The following is a 16,296-nucleotide window of genomic DNA, read 5'->3' on the forward strand; positions in this document are numbered from 1 at the left end:
TTTATCAATTACAGGGTCATCATACCCTCTCCACATTTAATAATAAATTACAGGAACTATATTTGCAGTTTTCAGATGCATGCCAAGTAAATACTTACAACTAAAAATTGAGTCTTTCAAGTTGCAACTGTATCTAGAAATGCAGGCAACAAACAGTCCCTCAAGTAGTCACAAGCCTGCAAAAGAAATTCTGCCCAATCACAACAATGGTAAAATGGCTCGAGATGATACCCTTGAGCGAGACGGGGGCTTCTGGTCTCATACTTCCATATCAGTACGGTTAGGTTAATCATCTTCTTTTTCTTTTTCTTTTTCTTTTTCTTTTTCTTTTTCTTTTTCTTTTTCTTTTTTGATAAAAGAATAGGGGGAGAGGGACGAACCCATCCGCGTAGCAGCCCCCACTGGGCCCTTCCACTAAAAAATGTTCGATGTAGGTCGCAAGTTTCCTCGTGTCCTCCCTGACCCGTAGATTACCCCATGTGTAAGTACGTCACCCCAGCACTATCTTGATACCGATGGACCAGATGGTGACTCCATTGGACAAACCAGACAAGGGGCATCCGGTCCGACGCCCGCGCGTTTCGAACCTAAGTTACTTTCGTGAAATTTTATTTCCGTTCCAACCGTGCTACCATCTTGGTGGCTGGCTAATCATCTTTTAGTAATGGTGTTCTGCTTCATGATGTTACCTTTCTTTTGCATTTAAGAACGTCAAGGGCGAGGCTGGCTGATCGACAGTTGGGTGCCTTGGTGATCTGCCCTGATGAGACGGTGTTTTCGAGCCCAAATAATGTAGCGAAAGAGGTCCTTGCTGGCATAAGTTTAGGGTTTAGGTCACCATGTATGGCGAATAAAACACAAAAATCAAATGGCAGTTGAAGAGTGTGGCTAATAAGATTGACTCCCATGTATTGTGCTTGTTTCCAGATTCACATGGGGAATTGTGCGATAGGGCTACTCTTTTCGAGCAATTTCTCCTTCACGGTTGAGAATAAGTTGGATGGAGTTACAGAGAAGGGCTATCTGTTTTCTTTCTTTTTTTTTTTAAGAAGGAAAAACAAAAGAAAACAAGGAATTGCATAGGATATGGATTCGATTTAAGGCCTGACCGGAGTCCTTTCACCTTCCTCTTCATTCGTCTTCTCCCGCTTTTCTCTTCATCTGCCTCATAAGGTTTTGTCTGGATCATGGCTGAATCACAAAATCTTAGAGCTGCTAATTTTTAAATATATCACTTCAAATATAAACTGGGCAAAACAGTACTGCCATATTCTGGCTTTGTGCCGCTCTCATGTCTCTGCGAATGAGAAACCAATTAGAGGATATATGCAAGGTTAGAGCAACGTTGGCATTCTGTTCTATGTGGTTAGAGCAAGGTTGTAAATTAGGAGAAACCCTGGCAGCAAACAAAATGAGTGACCAAATCGCATGAAGATAAACTGTTCAATGCTCCAAATAAGTGCCATTAGCCAGCTTCTCAGGGGTTTGCGGTACAAGTTATACAAGCCTTTATCCCATAATAAAAGTTCAGTCATCAGCCAAGCCAGCAAGTGAGACTCGACAAATTAGACCCATCCAATATTATGCCATACAACCAGCCATATGAAGCTTAATTTTAAACAGAATATTTGAACAGCAGAGTTTCATTTTCATATGTTTGTAATCAGCAGCAGGACTAATCTACCCACATCAGTGCAAGCTGCTATGATATTTCCTGTTGGTGGGGTGATAGTTTAACTTTAGTCTTCACGCTAAGCAGCTCAAGATTTTAACCACCACACGGCGATGATGGGTGTACACTTTTCCCAGCTGCTGCAGGCTTAAATTAGCAATGCAGTATGAGTGCCTACACAATAATAAGGATTTTTCATAATTTATGAAACACGCTCGCACACAAGCATAGTCAAGAAAGAAGATTAAAGAGCAAATGAAAGCACAACGAAAGTAGATAAGAGTTTCTGCCAACTGCATCGAATATCTTTCTATACATGATAAATCAATCAGCTCCCTACCGACTACCACTCTGTGCACTGGTAAAGATGGGCTTCCTTTTGTTTCTCCACAATCAGCTCCACCATGTACCATTATTGAACTCAATCCCCGCTATTTACACCACCATCCTCTTGAACTTGATAACTAAACATGTTTGTATGAATGATAGCAAGGAGTCAATCCTACAGTCTTTTAAGAGAGATGGAAGGACCCCTGTCCTTCTGTTATTGCATATAACAGCCTCTGCCTCATTCTCTCCTGCAACCCAAATTATAAAATGATCAGTACAAGCAAATACATTTATAGAAATGCTATTACATAAACTAGTATACTCTTCAACTTAAAATGGATAGAATCCAAGTTTTTATAATAATGAAAACGAAGTGTTTAGTTCTATTGGACGATGTGGCTCACATCAAAGGTTGATGGTTTGTAGAAAAGGAAAAGGCAACAGGTAATAGAAAGAGATTGATAACCTTGGAAGAGTATGGAGGGAGCTTTAGATAATTAGCGCAGGTCATCACACTTGGCAAGTCCATATCCGCATCATTGCTACAATGCTGCCCAACAAAAACATAAGGCAGAAGGTTGTGAACCGAAATGTAAATTCAAATGATGGCTGCCTTATAAGTTGTAAACAAAGACAAACCTTACGAACAACTGTCAATTTTGGGTTGAGTGCAGCTAAGCCTCCTGGAGGCAGTCGAGGAGCTCCTGTCACAAATTGCAAGAAAGCTCTGCGCCGATAGCACTCAAATTCTTGTATGATTTCTAATAACTATAAAAAAAACATGAAATGCACGGCAATTGAACATTAGTACAGTGAAAAGAAGAAGAAGAAGAAGAAGAAGAAGAAGAAGAGGCATTCGAATTGAAGGTGCTTCCTAGGAGATCTTCGTAATGAATACTGACATTAACAACAGGAGGACTGCTAGCTGTGTAGCCATGATCAAACTTGATGTGATCCACAAGCTCAATAAACTGTTTGGAAACAAAACTCATTAAATTGATAATCATTCAGAATCCAGCATCATTCGAGTCCAAGTAAAAGAGAAAACATACATCCCAAGTATCCCGTTCTCCACAAATTAATAGCTCAAGCTCATCTTCAGTAAAGATTTGAAGAGTTTTCAGCCGAAACACCTAAAACATAGACAATGACAATGTGGGATAAAATAACATGGACAGCAGAAACATACTTTCAAATTGCCAATACTTGCAACAAGAATCACTACCAATGTGAACTGATTGAAATGCACAATAAATATTGGAATCTTGCAAATGAAATATAGTAATAGAGAAAAATAGGCCCAAAATAGATGGAACATCGTGGTAATTAAAATGAAGATGGGAAAATAATATTCTTCGTAATTCTAAAAATTACTCCAAGGCCCACGGCCCTATTGTATTGCACAATCAGGATCAAGGATCTAATACAGCATAAATATTAAGAAAAGCTTATCATATTAATCATTGGAACTATGATAATGCAAACATACTGGCAGCAAGCAAAGTTGTTGAGCACAAATAACCAATCAGTAGCTAGAATATGAATTCTTGGTTATCTCTGGGTTGCTGCAGTGACTTTTCTTTTTTGGGACAAGCAATTCTGTGATGACAATGAGAAGGCACTAATGAGTATTATGGAGTATTTTCAGAAGAAACTTATAGCATATGCTTTGAAAGTTCTTGATTCGAACTGGATATAGAAGTGAGAAGATTCCAGCACGAATGTTTAAAGCTTTGTGAAAACAAATCATGGATTCTACACCAAGCAAATGACACAGACACGAGAAATCCGCAAATTCTAGGTGCTGCATGATTATACCAAGTACCATAGAATTTACAGACTGGATTCCATTCTCCATGATTGCCACCACAATGAAATTTATAGGTTCATTCATAAAGAAGTAGAAAAGAGAACCAGTAGAACCACCCTTCACTTTAAAGCAACAATAAATCAGCTCCGGGGATCATGGTGCCTATACCAGAGAATTTTGTGTGTGTGTATAACCTTCTTCTTTTTTACTGATATATTATTTTAAAATGGTTGTCAGTCATGATGCAATTATAACTTTGTGTAATATTCAGCACAAGTTGAAGGACATTGCTTGCTCAAAATTCTGCTTTGAAATTTCCTTGTAACTCGTAAGTTCTGGGAGGGTGACAGGCAGCTGACTGGCAGCCTGTTATAGTGGGGTTACAGGTCTAGATCATTTCTGAGTATTGTTCCTCCAAAACTTTCAGCAACGTCGGCAGAAAAACACACCACCCTTTGTACAGAAACAATGTTGACAGTGGTATCCATGGTCCTTTCTTGCCTATCAAAAAATTAATAAAAAGCATGCTTGACAGTCTTTATTTGGTTCTCATGTATCACAAGTTTTTAATTGTGTGTTTGTCAAATATGACAAGTCAGCTGAGCCATTATTGTCTGAATCATACAGCTCCTACTTCATACACATGCACAAAGATGGAATATTTTCTTTAGATATGCACAGAGATGGAAGATGAGCCCAAATTTTGTTAGAATACTTGTTGCCAATATAAAGGTCACTTTCATACCATTTGCGATTTTTGAGTCATTTTAGTCTGAAAAATTCAACCAAAGGACCGACGTATTTGATGCAATAACTCCAGATGTTCATATTTAAAAATCACATCATGTCCTTTTCCAAGATATACACAACTGCCTGATGGTTGTAACACTTGATTACTACCAATAGTGACTTTCACATTTCACAAAGTTTTGAACAAGCATGAACTATGTTTTCTCTATGGGGTCCCTATAGTTTATGTTTATATTCTTCAGTTCAGTAATATACATGTAAAATTAAATCAAAACTGTCTACAGTATATCAGATGATTTCTTCCTGAACAATACAGGGAAAAAAACTAACTTCTCAAAAAGTAGACTACAGTGTCACGATATAACAAACCTCATTAAATCCAGATTTAAAAGCTTCCACTTGTCGAGAAATTCCACATTTAGTAGTTGCATCGACAACTAGTGCAATATACTCTTCCAAGTTAGCAATATTTACCTACAAAAGAAATCAAAAGAATAACTTATTAAGCTACTTCAAGAGTTCAAGGCAGAAGAATTTCACAAAGAAGGATATTGTGTTACCATTTTCGAGTTACTTTCCAGAGTAAGCTCATAATTGGAGTAGCCTGGAAGAGTGAAATCAAGACAAAGATCCTCTATTCTGGTATTGCGGTAATACATATCAGATGCACACCCATAATTTTCCCTGGAAATGGACTCTAAAACCTTTTTCCTATTGACGAGAGCTTGAAACTCCAGGAGAGTCCTCCCAAGTTTGGGATCAAATGATTGAATATCATATATGCCAAGCTCCTAAGAAAATATGGATGCAATATGTTACTATCAGGCTCTATGTTTAAAAAATAAATAAAAAAATTACTCAAACTTGAATAGTAAAATATTTAGATATAGTTTTAGTGGAAAACCTGCTCAAGGATAACTTTATAAAATGCTTGAGAAAATGGTAAATCCAGGATCCTCCCATCTTTAATTGCCCTTGCTACAAGCTGCCCAAGAAGGAAGAACTTTTTAATTACTTCTGGAAATTGGATCCCATTTGAGACACCATTTTCTGCTGACCAAGGTCGAGGAAACAATCCAAAAGGAGCTACCAGTAATTCAAATTCACCAACTACTTTACTTGATCCACCATGAAGACCCAGATCCTCTCTCCACATCCCCATCCCAACTTTTTGAAACTCTTGACTTACCAATGTGTAGAACTCCATTGTTGGGCCTAAGCCAGTACCAACTTCCTCATTGTATTCGACTTCAAGAACACCCTTACTATGAGCATATAACTCCATCATTTTCGCAGCAGAACCCAGAATATTGTTGCGATCAACTTTGAATTTCTTACGGGAAAATGAACCTGATTGTAACCATCTTTCAATAAAAGAGTTGGTGTCACTACTATTCAGACGTTGATTTGGATTAAGCTGAGATCTTGAAGAACCAAATGCAGTCAAACGGAAATACTTCCGCCTTGCATCAAAAGAAAATAAGAAAGGGCAAGCAGCCATTAACTGATTACACCACAGAGGCATGCTGCCAGAGCTTAATGCCAGTGAATCTCGCATCTGCTGCTCCAATTTATCAGTCAGCTTACTGCTTATGAACTCAACCTGTGGAACGGGAGACACCATCACTTTCAGATCATCAAAATTTTCTATTCTACCTTCAGCAAATGCGTGGTTCCTTTCATCAGACAACAGATGAAATGATATCCTGTTCAAGCCTTCCAAAATTTTCAGCATGAACAATATATCATATATCGGATTGGACTTATCAAGTGTACAAGGAAGCTCGGCAAGTAACATACTAGAGAAAAATGATAGTTTCTGCCATGAGAAAACAATTTTATTGCAAAGAGATGCATCATAAGGCATTTGAGCATCACTGGATTTTGGTTCCGCTCTTTTATATGTTACTTTGTAAACTTTATTCCAGAATTTCGGGCCAACAATTGCATCAGGTTCCGCACTTAAAAGCTCCTCTAGAATTGCTTGATAAAGAGTAATAGACTGATCAAGTTGCTTCCCTTCTAAACAAAAGTTCAACTTTCGCTCTGTACACCCATTGCTTGGAGATGCAGAACTTTTTTGGCCTTCAACTCGTCTCTCGCCAAGAGATGAAAGATTGGAGGTAATCACTGTAAGTGAAGAAATTTAACAAGTCAATAGCCTTAATATAAAAAGCAGATAATCCATAAGCCTTCACACTTGCTAGATACAAAACAATGATCTCTATCTTTATTGTCAGAGTGAACCTACCAGCTATTAGATCTCTCTGTCTAGGGCTAAGATCCACTGATAAAGATTGTCCTTCTTGGCATGCAAGGCCCTGAAAAACAGGATAATCAGGAATTACAGCAGAAAAAGAAACTCATCTACCTTCCATATTAACAGATGTCAATACTTTAGTTTCTTAGCAGAGAGAATATACATATGTGAATGGACTTGTTATAAGGAAACAGCAATCTCTAAAATGTCAAAGTAAATTCATTTCATCTTTATCCAAAAAGATATAATTTTTCTCCCTTCATTATCCTTCCCCCTTAAACTCCTTAAACATATTAGTGATTTATAAATGATCCCAGCCTTGAAGATCCTTAATCTTTCAATCCAAAGATAAAATAAAAAATAAAAAAATAAAAAGGGTTCAGTTAACTTCCAAATGCATGCTTAATTTTACAAGAAGCTATTCTAAAGGATAAGAACATAAAGCGCCTAAAACCACAACAAGAAGCAGCAAGCCTTACCACATCGTCTTAAGGCTGGCTTTTCTAGTTCTTACTATAACACACCCCTTTTCTTTTTTTTGTGTGTGTGTGTGTGTTGGGTTTCTTTTTTTCTTTTTTTTTGGGGGGGGGTGTGGGGGGGTGGGGGGGTGGGGAGGGTGGTCCAAATAATAAACCTACTTTGTAAATTTGAAATGGTAAACAGAAATTGCACCTCTGGTGAGCTAGAAAAAGATGGTTCCTGCCAGATCTTTGCAACTAGATCTTGAGGATTCTTCTCTTCAGCATGCATACTTCCTGCTGCAATATCACTTGTGCTGATCATTCCCTTTCTTGCAGATTCTGCCTCATCTTCCTTATTCTTTGTGCTAACTTTGGGCCATAGATATCCTTCAATATCTTCCAATGATGAAGAGAGCTCAACATTTAACACATTGTCATGGTCATGCAAGGTTGTTTCACCTTCTTCCCTCACAAAGCGTACTTTTAAGCAAGGGAGCATAGTGCAGCGCCTGAATGGGATATCAGCATAAGTATTTCTAGGCTTGGGAACATGGCTCAATATAACAGGAAAACTATCAAGCGAAGACAATGCGTTCTGCAATTTCCGTACTAATAAAGTGATAAGCATATTCTCCCATCCCTGATTCATTTTTGACAGAGAAATACAGGCAAATGTCCGGAATCTTCTCAGTACAGCAAGAAAGTGATTTGATAAGTCACAACCACATGAAGTTCCTTGGAGGTACTTGCCATTGGATAAATAATGTGCCAAGGATCTTACAATTCCACTCTCAATGAACTCAAATGTGGAGATAGTTTCTTTTCCATAAAGCTCCCTTATAACTTGATCTAATATATGAGATAAATACTCTTCATTTAGTTCACAATCATCATTCGCTGCAGCCCTGTCCACATTATCATTTAGAACAGCACAAAAAGTTTTAAGCTTGTGCAGAACTTCAGTCAAACCCATCTCAGAATTCACTGCTTCACTAGTAAAGTAGGTAGTCTTTAAATGTTTTGCCAAAGTGAGAACAGTATCTTTTCCAACTCTACATGTTTTCATCTCACAGGATGATGCCCTGGATGAATCAAATTCATAGCATAAGCATCTGGGCATGTCTCTTGTAGCCATCTGATTATCTGAGTGTTGCATGTGACCAAACCGTTGAGTAGATTGTGAACAGTTTTTTTGCATTAAAAGTGAGTCAATTGCATAAATAACACCCTCCTTAACAAAAGAGCTTAAAAAAACACCAGGAAGCTTTTGCATGAGAATCTCGACAGTCTTCAGAGTTGAAATCAATACATGGCGATCTTTCCGGGCCAGCAAACCAGCTAAAAAGCTGTAACAAAAACCATTAAAAAAATAATATAAATAGGTTCCATGATTCAAGCATTCAATTGTCAGTCTTCTTTACCTTGAAATGTTTGTAACCTTGAGCAAGTCCATAAGCATTTCTGGAGTACTGAAATAAACAATTTTGTTTATGATTGAAACACAGCCATAAGAAATATATACATTTGCACCAGGGTTGACGACCTGTACCAAGTATTGGAGAGGGTTTAGACTTTAGATTATCATGTGCAGGTTACAGTGTAAACTTTCTGCATCAACACACCTGAATAGACAAAGGAAGAATATCCATTGAGAACTGATGCAGAAAACTAGGTTCATCCACTAAAATCTTTTCCTTGGCTAGTGCTAGTTGAACATCTTCAACATCTCTTGCCACAGGAGGGATCAACTGGTTCAGTAACTTCAAAACTTCATGCATCTGTGATAAAAATATATGGAATAACTTGAATATGCCTTTTTTCCACTTGTAAGAAAATAATCTGTATTCAAATAGCTTTTAAATATTTTTCTTGAGAGTTAATGAGGGATTAAAGATAGCAGGATGAGAGAAACAATTGCAAAGTTAATTCCAGCTTAAGAAGATGTCACAATAAAGCATCTGATTATTACTTTCTTGATTATATGAAAAGCATGCACAACAGCTGTTCTGGTCCTTAGCTTACCTGCTAAAATGCTCTTGAAATTTCAATATATATTTTTCATATGATACTACCATTGAAATCTTAAAAATTTCAAAGTTGGACTCTCTTTACCCATAGAAGACAAATTTCACATATTAAAGAATCCTCTTATCTTTTGACTAAGTAGTAGGTCCATAGAACAAGTTCATTATTAAATAAAAAAGGTCAAAAATTGTTTGTGTTCCTAAAGTAAATACCAAAAGAGTATGAAAGCAACTTATTGACATGGAAAGACTGACATGCACAAACAAAAGAGGAGGTGAAAATCATGAACATTTTTTTTTTTACATAGTTTGACACCACAGTAATAATAATACAGTGGATTTATGGTGTGCCATACCATATCATAGTCAAGAAGGCTTTATCCCAACTATTTTTGGTATATGATATATAAATGTTTTATCTTTTTTATTATTAGGATTAAATCCTCTATTAGATCAAGCCATCAAATCCCAAGACAAATATTTCATTAAAATTTTCGTACATGTCACCCTTCTCTTTTTAGACCCACTCATATGACCCTCTCAATCTGGGCTTCCTTCAGTCTTTATTGTACATCACTATGGCATATCAATCAATTATCATTCATCACTCTATTCTCTCTCAAAAGAAACTATGATTTTCCTCATTTGTAGGCATCTCTATACCTCAAGACTATCTTAAAATCTATCCTTAGAACACTGCCATTTGCAGTGTTAACCAGAAACCAGGCGGGAATACTAAGTGATCAAAAATTTCTAGGGTGTTCCACATGACAACCTCCAAATGCCAACCATCAGGATGAATCTACACATACATACATATATGCTTAATGCTTTCTTCGTCTACTTTATCAAAAGAAGAGCACTCCCATTAATGTCTTTGGCCACACTTATCACATCCATGTCCATGTAAGTTGTGTGTGCAACATTCTAACCTCCCTTACTGGTCCCTGTCTTCACAATGATGCTTATAAAGTAAACTTGATTGCAGAAATTGAATTCTTCACAGCATGGTCTCCCTTGAACATCATGATTATCACCCCAATTTTTTTATATCATATACCCTCATCACCACCATATCTATCTGTGAATAACACATGTGCATGTGCATGTGCACACACAGTTCACCTGCAACATTTGAGGACCATCCCCCTTAGGAATGTGCATAGAACTACAAGAAAGCTTTCATTACCTTTTGCACAACAACCATCAATACCTCAACATCCAACCAAAAAGGAGAGAGAGCAGTGAGAGAATTTATTACCCTAAATTGCAAATAACTTATATGCAATAGGTTATCAACCAGGTACCCAAGCTTCATGTCTAGCCAACAAAACTTAAACTTGACAGCTTCACTAGGCAGAAAAAAACAATAACTCAAACTCATTCATCAAGGTTCTTAGCCAGATAGCCTGCTTATAGTGACTGCTTAGTCTTTGATTGGATTAAGTGACCCTAGAATGTTCAAGCAAGCTTATTTGGTGACCCACTGCATGAGCAAGTCAAGACTAAGCAGTGGCTTGAGTTAGCAAGATTAAAAAGAAATGGGATGGCCAAGAGTATGAGGCTATAATAAATACCTGAATATTTATCAAGTATAAAGCATCTAATACAGAGTATACTCATTGGTAACTGCATGTGCATACATGTATGCAAGCAAGCATGCACCTGTGAACATAAATCATGTTTATATAAGGAAGTATATGTTGAACAAATTTTACTATAGTTTTTAGTAGGTCATGTATTGCTAGTTGGGATATTTCAGTTTCCATATTTATGTGACAAAAGAAGGTACTACATTCTTGTATCGAGCATACTCTAATTTTACTCTCTATGTGCATATTTTAACTTCCAGGTGTTTTGTGTCGAATTGAATCAGATATATAAAATTGCTGAGACATTAAGCAGGAAATTTGAATTGGTCTTAGGTCTTGTCAATGTGCGGTCATTTGGATTTTAGAAATTGCATTAGGTGATCACAGTTTCTGGATAACAGTTTTGAGCAATTTTGTTTCTAATAATCAAATTATGATTCTTGATGAAGTAGTAAAGCATAAAAACCTGATTGGATTGCACATCTTCAAAAGGTGAGCAAGGAGTGCCATGTGAAAGGTCAGAAGCCATTAGAATATTCCTCAATATGCTGCTTATATTCAGTTCAAAGAGGGTCCTCACTGCTACAAGGGAACTAGTGGCTAGCTTGGTGAGAAGACTGATCAAGCCCTGCAGGTTCAGAACAATAAATCAGCACATCTTCTGGAAGGAAGCACCAAGACAGCAGAACAGTAACAACCATAACAGGTGACGGCACCATAAGAATTTTTGTCAACACATACAGTATAAGTTGCTTGGCTCAGTGATATCCGACCATCGATAGCTATCAAATGTAAAGTCTTATGAACCACCTCATGCTTGCACAGTACATCCAGCAACTCTGGAGAATGGGTGAAACATTCAGTTATCCTTATCAAGCAGGTAGCAACAGTTTCCACGAGCTGCAAATATATTTGATTCAGACAGATGTCAGATAGAGAGTAAATAATTGAGCGGTCAACAAATGCAAATGATCAATGCCAAAGTTTTTAATATATCTGAATAAAAAAGAAAAAGATGTGGACATAAGCAAGAGATACCTTTCTGTCCTCATATTGAAGGAGTTTGCACAAAATAGGAACGGACTCCATGACAAGAGAAGAACAATCTAAAGGAAGTTTCTTGCAGACGTTTGCTACAGTGGAGAGTGCAACTCTCTGTTATGCAAAACAAAGGCAATTATCCATTACAAAGACACGTATCAGTCCCATAAATTGCTCAGACTGCAGAGCAAAGAACCAATTTTTGATTCATTTGACCCACTTTAATCCACGCCTCCTTGATTGGGAGGATTCTTACCTGCATGCTTGTTGAGAAGAAATCAATGAAACCCAGTGCCGCCATAATTGTCCCTGCTTGCAAACAATGAACAGGTTCTGATCGAGATATCTTCTCCAATGCTTCCAAAGACTATATAGATTAGGAGGCAAATAAATAAGAATTGGGATTGCAAAAGCCATATATTATAATCTAAAGAAACAACAATGCGAAAATCTATGATTGACGCAAACCTGCTCGGCCACATCCAAGTACTCGATCGCCAATAACTTTCCGCAGAGGACAGGAAGCGCTCCATGCCTAACGAGGGCATCAGCCATCCTCGGCATCCCATCGCAGATGTACGTGAGCGCCCGGACAGCAAGGAGCATGACATCGGGGCTGGTCTCGGGGCCCGCCAGCCTCACGAGCACCGGGACCGACGTCTCCATTGGGAAATAACCAAGGGAATCCTCCATGCAGAAGGACAGGACCTCGCAGAGCTCGGCGAGCGCGGCAAGCTGCACACCCGGCCCAGCATCGTCCTCGAGGCTCGCAAAGATCTTTTGGAACTTCCCCTTGCTTGCCCCGCACAGTGAAGGGTCGTCGAACACCCAGCGGCCGTAGCCGCGCTCGTCGTCGGAGTCGCAGGAGCCGTACTCCGAGTCCCCAGCCCTGTCGGACCTCCCGGAGGAGGAGGACTCCATGTCGCAGTCCACCGGCTCGGAGGAGGACGAGGCCACGGCCGCCGCCGCCGCCGGCTCCGGCGTCGGCGGGAGAGAGGAGGAACCCGACCAGAACTCCGATAAACTGCACGCCCGCTTGTCGGCCGGCAGCTTGTCGCTGGCCTCCGCCCGCTTCCGTCCCCGATCCATAGACCCTTCCAATGATAGAAGAAAAGGAAAAAATCTCCCAGACAAAGCGATCAAAATCTCTATAAAACAGAAGTTTCGATCGAATACCAAAACTGGAAGAAATAATCGAGGGGAGATTGCTGATTTTAGGACGATCGTATCATCGGAGATCGGGTTTCCTTGGGGATCAAGGAAGAATTGTTCGTCGATTTATAACCCTAACGAGATCAACTATGTTTCCTTCTTTATCGCTTCGACTTCAATTTTATTTTTCGGCAAGAGTTCAATTTTTCTGTTTCGCCGTAATTGGAGTGGAGGGATTTTGCCGTAGGAAGGCGAGGAGAAGAGTTTTGAGTACGGGAGGGTCGGTTGGACGCCGCACCGCCTCAATCTAGAGGACCACTTCATGTCAGACCGGTTGCATATTTATAAAGTGGGTTCACATCAAGAGCCAGGCCACTGCTTCCTACGTCATATATCATATTTCGCCTTTGAGTTTGAAAACATGGATCAAAATCCTCTCACCACAACTTTGAGAGCAAAGCCCACTGATCGAGACAACCGGAGAAAACTGGAGCTCTAGTGTTGCATCGTTTGCATCCTCTTGGATGATGTACTTCGACTTATGGAGCTCCCACCTCCTGATTTCCTCAATTAATTTCATCAATGATAACTTGGATGGTGGAGCATGGTTTGTAAATCGTAATTAGAAATCACGATCGTTGATAGCTGGAGGGTGTCGTATTTATGATGTTGTATTACTCATGGTGGAGCTGAGAGGAGCCTGGGAGGGCCTAGTCTTTATTGTCATTGTGCTTAGAACCCTCGATATAGCGTTGGAATTAAAGACGATGATCAGCTAGTTGCTATTTAGGATGATTGGCATCTGATTTTGACATATTTGAGAAGACTGGTATCCATATTTCGATCCTTCAAGAAAGTTCATGTTCGTAAGGAGCAAGGCTGCAAATGAGTTGGGATGACTCATGATCGAACCCAGCCCGTCTTGTTTAGATTCGATCCGGCACGATTTAAAGGACCCGTGGGGCCAAGGCAAATTCTAAAATTGGACCCATTCCATTTTCTGGGTTGAGTCTGAGTTTACTAAATTCTGACCCGACCCAACCCATTGGATATTTGGGACAATTTTGAGTTTCCTATATTATGACCCGACCTAACCCAACTTGAACCCAATATTCTATTAGGGTCTGCAGGGGTGCTTAAGGGTCTCCAACTCTATATTTCTTTAATCTTTTCTTGCATTTGATGATGAGACAAATGGAAGAGAATATTTTTGTGTACTGTCGAATAGCATGAATTTATATTAAAATTTAGATTGGTTACATTAATCGGGAATAATGTTCACTTAAGAAGAAGATTCAAACTAATGAAGGCAAAGTAGAGTATAACTTTGCTATGCAGAAGAAAATGGATTTATGATGAGTCTTTTGTAGCTATTGAAGTTACCATATATTATTATCAAAACTATATTCCTTATTTTGGCTCATGTATGCTTTTCTAGTAGTATGTTTAGAAAAAATAGTAGTAGATGTATTTTAACAAATTCGGAGGATATTACTGCTAAGCAAAAGGGATTAGCATAGATGCAATCCTTTTCTACTAAAAAAAAGTATTATATATATGGACAGAAAATTTTTCTTATAGCTAACAAGGTTGAATCTGTTATTATTAGGTTAGTTTGTAATGTCATCGATCTTTGATGCTCATGCACTTTCATTTATATAGTTCTGCATAACCTACTTTCCATAGTTTTCATTAATTGCCAAAGAAATCAAGCATAGAGAATGACAAGTATAGAGATCCGGCCTAGATTCGATCCAGAACCGATCTGAATTTTTTGGCTTGGGACCGAGTTATATATGGACCCAACCTGATCCAAATGACCCATTAGGTTAAAAATTACCTAACTCGATCTTTCATTGGGTTAGGTTTGAGTCCAACATTGGAACTCAAATAAGGAACCGTAATGGGTTGGAGTTATTTATGATCATACATTTGCATCTCTTATGATCCGATTCAATCCGACGCATTTGCATCTCTAATAGAGAGGCTGTTAGTGACGTAGGCTAGGTTGCTACATCTACAGCTAATCGCATGGGTCAGTTTTTTGGGACTCTATCATGTTGGTCTCGTCACGGCTGCCGGGATTTACTATATTCTGATGCATCAGGCTGTATTTATAGAAGGGCAATATAATTTAGCTATCTCAGCAAAAACGGAAGTCGGCTCAGATTAGGCATGGAATCATCCGAGATCTTGTGTAGGGATTTAATAGATACGATTTTGATTTATTTGTTAGTTGTTCTTGAAGGAGCCGCACCTGATCCTGCTGAATCCACGGGCTGCGCAATGAATAAATTATTAGTCCATATCCCTTTTGATATATTGATCTTATAGCAGATTTTGTAAAAGACTAGAAAATTCACATGCTAGTATATATTATTTAATTCACTAAACATCTAATATATATATATATATATAGAGAGAGAGAGAGAGAGACTAAAATAGAGGTTTTGCTTATGAGAGCTTTCTATTCATCGTATGAATACCTATATTAACAGCATTATTAATAAACTATTTTATTTTGCATAATGAGCAAGATTTTTATTTAATCAGTTTTTATCAAAATATAAAAAATTAAAATAAATTTATTAAATAATCTAATAAAAAATTTAGTGCTAATAAATTAATACATACATTAATAACATTATTAACAACTAGATTTGCTTAATATATATTTATATTAACAAATAATACTTTTCTTAGTATTGCATCTTGCTCGTATTCTATGCAGGCTATTAGATCAAAGTACAACCATTAATGACCCCACCATATTGCATCTAAATCTTCTAAATGTAATATTGTTCTAGTTACTAACAATAGATTGTATCACGATCTCTTTGTTTTACGATAATATATTATTTCACTATATTAATAGATATACATATATCATTAGAGTTTTATATAATAATAATATATCATAGTATTAATATCAAAAATTTATTTTGTAAAATAATTAGACTCCTATAGTTATTATATTCTATTCTATTTCTGTTATATATTCTATTAAATCTATTCTACATAGCATTTCAAAAACAGTTGAAAAAAATGAGAGAAAAATTGCAATTTGCATATCTTGCAGGTTATATATGTTAGTATTATAATATTTTAAAATTATGAATAATCAAACAATCTAAATCATTCATCAAGGATAGGGATAGATGGTCTGGATAAAAGTCTATCATGAATCTAATCTTGTTCAAATGT

At 37.8% G+C, this 16,296-nt stretch overlaps 1 protein-coding gene across 2 annotated transcripts; it reads right to left on the reverse strand.

Annotated features, from left to right (window-relative positions):
• Positions 1 to 1,839: 1,839 nt before the first annotated feature.
• On the reverse strand, positions 1,840 to 13,410 carry LOC103718136 (E3 ubiquitin-protein ligase UPL4-like). 2 transcript variants are annotated; one of them, XM_039132442.1, is made up of 18 exons: positions 13,117 to 13,410; positions 12,409 to 13,034; positions 12,197 to 12,307; positions 11,938 to 12,054; positions 11,641 to 11,799; positions 11,366 to 11,527; positions 8,906 to 9,061; positions 8,705 to 8,826; positions 7,495 to 8,629; positions 6,814 to 6,883; positions 5,467 to 6,692; positions 5,123 to 5,353; positions 4,932 to 5,036; positions 3,055 to 3,135; positions 2,905 to 2,973; positions 2,642 to 2,770; positions 2,469 to 2,552; positions 1,840 to 2,250 (listed from the first exon to the last, which is right to left on the reverse strand). In XM_039132442.1, the coding sequence occupies exons 2-18, from the start codon at positions 13,027 to 13,029 to the stop codon at positions 2,185 to 2,187; spliced, it is 4,644 nt and encodes a 1,547-aa protein (XP_038988370.1). In that variant the 5' UTR covers positions 13,030 to 13,034; positions 13,117 to 13,410; the 3' UTR covers positions 1,840 to 2,184. The 2 variants fall into 2 exon arrangements, with proteins under 2 accessions (XP_038988370.1, XP_008805036.2); XM_008806814.3 differs by having other exon boundaries at positions 12,409 to 13,410.
• Positions 13,411 to 16,296: the final 2,886 nt, after the last annotated feature.

This window comes from Phoenix dactylifera, chromosome 12, assembly GCF_009389715.1.
Source record: "Phoenix dactylifera cultivar Barhee BC4 chromosome 12, palm_55x_up_171113_PBpolish2nd_filt_p, whole genome shotgun sequence".
In the NCBI taxonomy this organism is placed as follows: domain Eukaryota; kingdom Viridiplantae; phylum Streptophyta; class Magnoliopsida; order Arecales; family Arecaceae; genus Phoenix; species Phoenix dactylifera.

What these genes read in the sequence shown, in the direction of transcription:
- LOC103718136 (XM_039132442.1), bottom strand. Translation starts at nt 13,029, where the DNA reads ATGGATCGGGGACGGAAGCGGGCGGAGGCCAGCGACAAGCTGCCGGCC. An exon ending in TCTTCTCAACAAGCATGCAG is followed by an intron (nt 12,055 to 12,196) that starts GTAAGAATCCTC and finishes TTTGCATAACAG; the next exon opens with AGAGTTGCACTCTCCACTGT. An exon ending in TTCAATATGAGGACAGAAAG is followed by an intron (nt 11,800 to 11,937) that starts GTATCTCTTGCT and finishes ATATATTTGCAG; the next exon opens with CTCGTGGAAACTGTTGCTAC.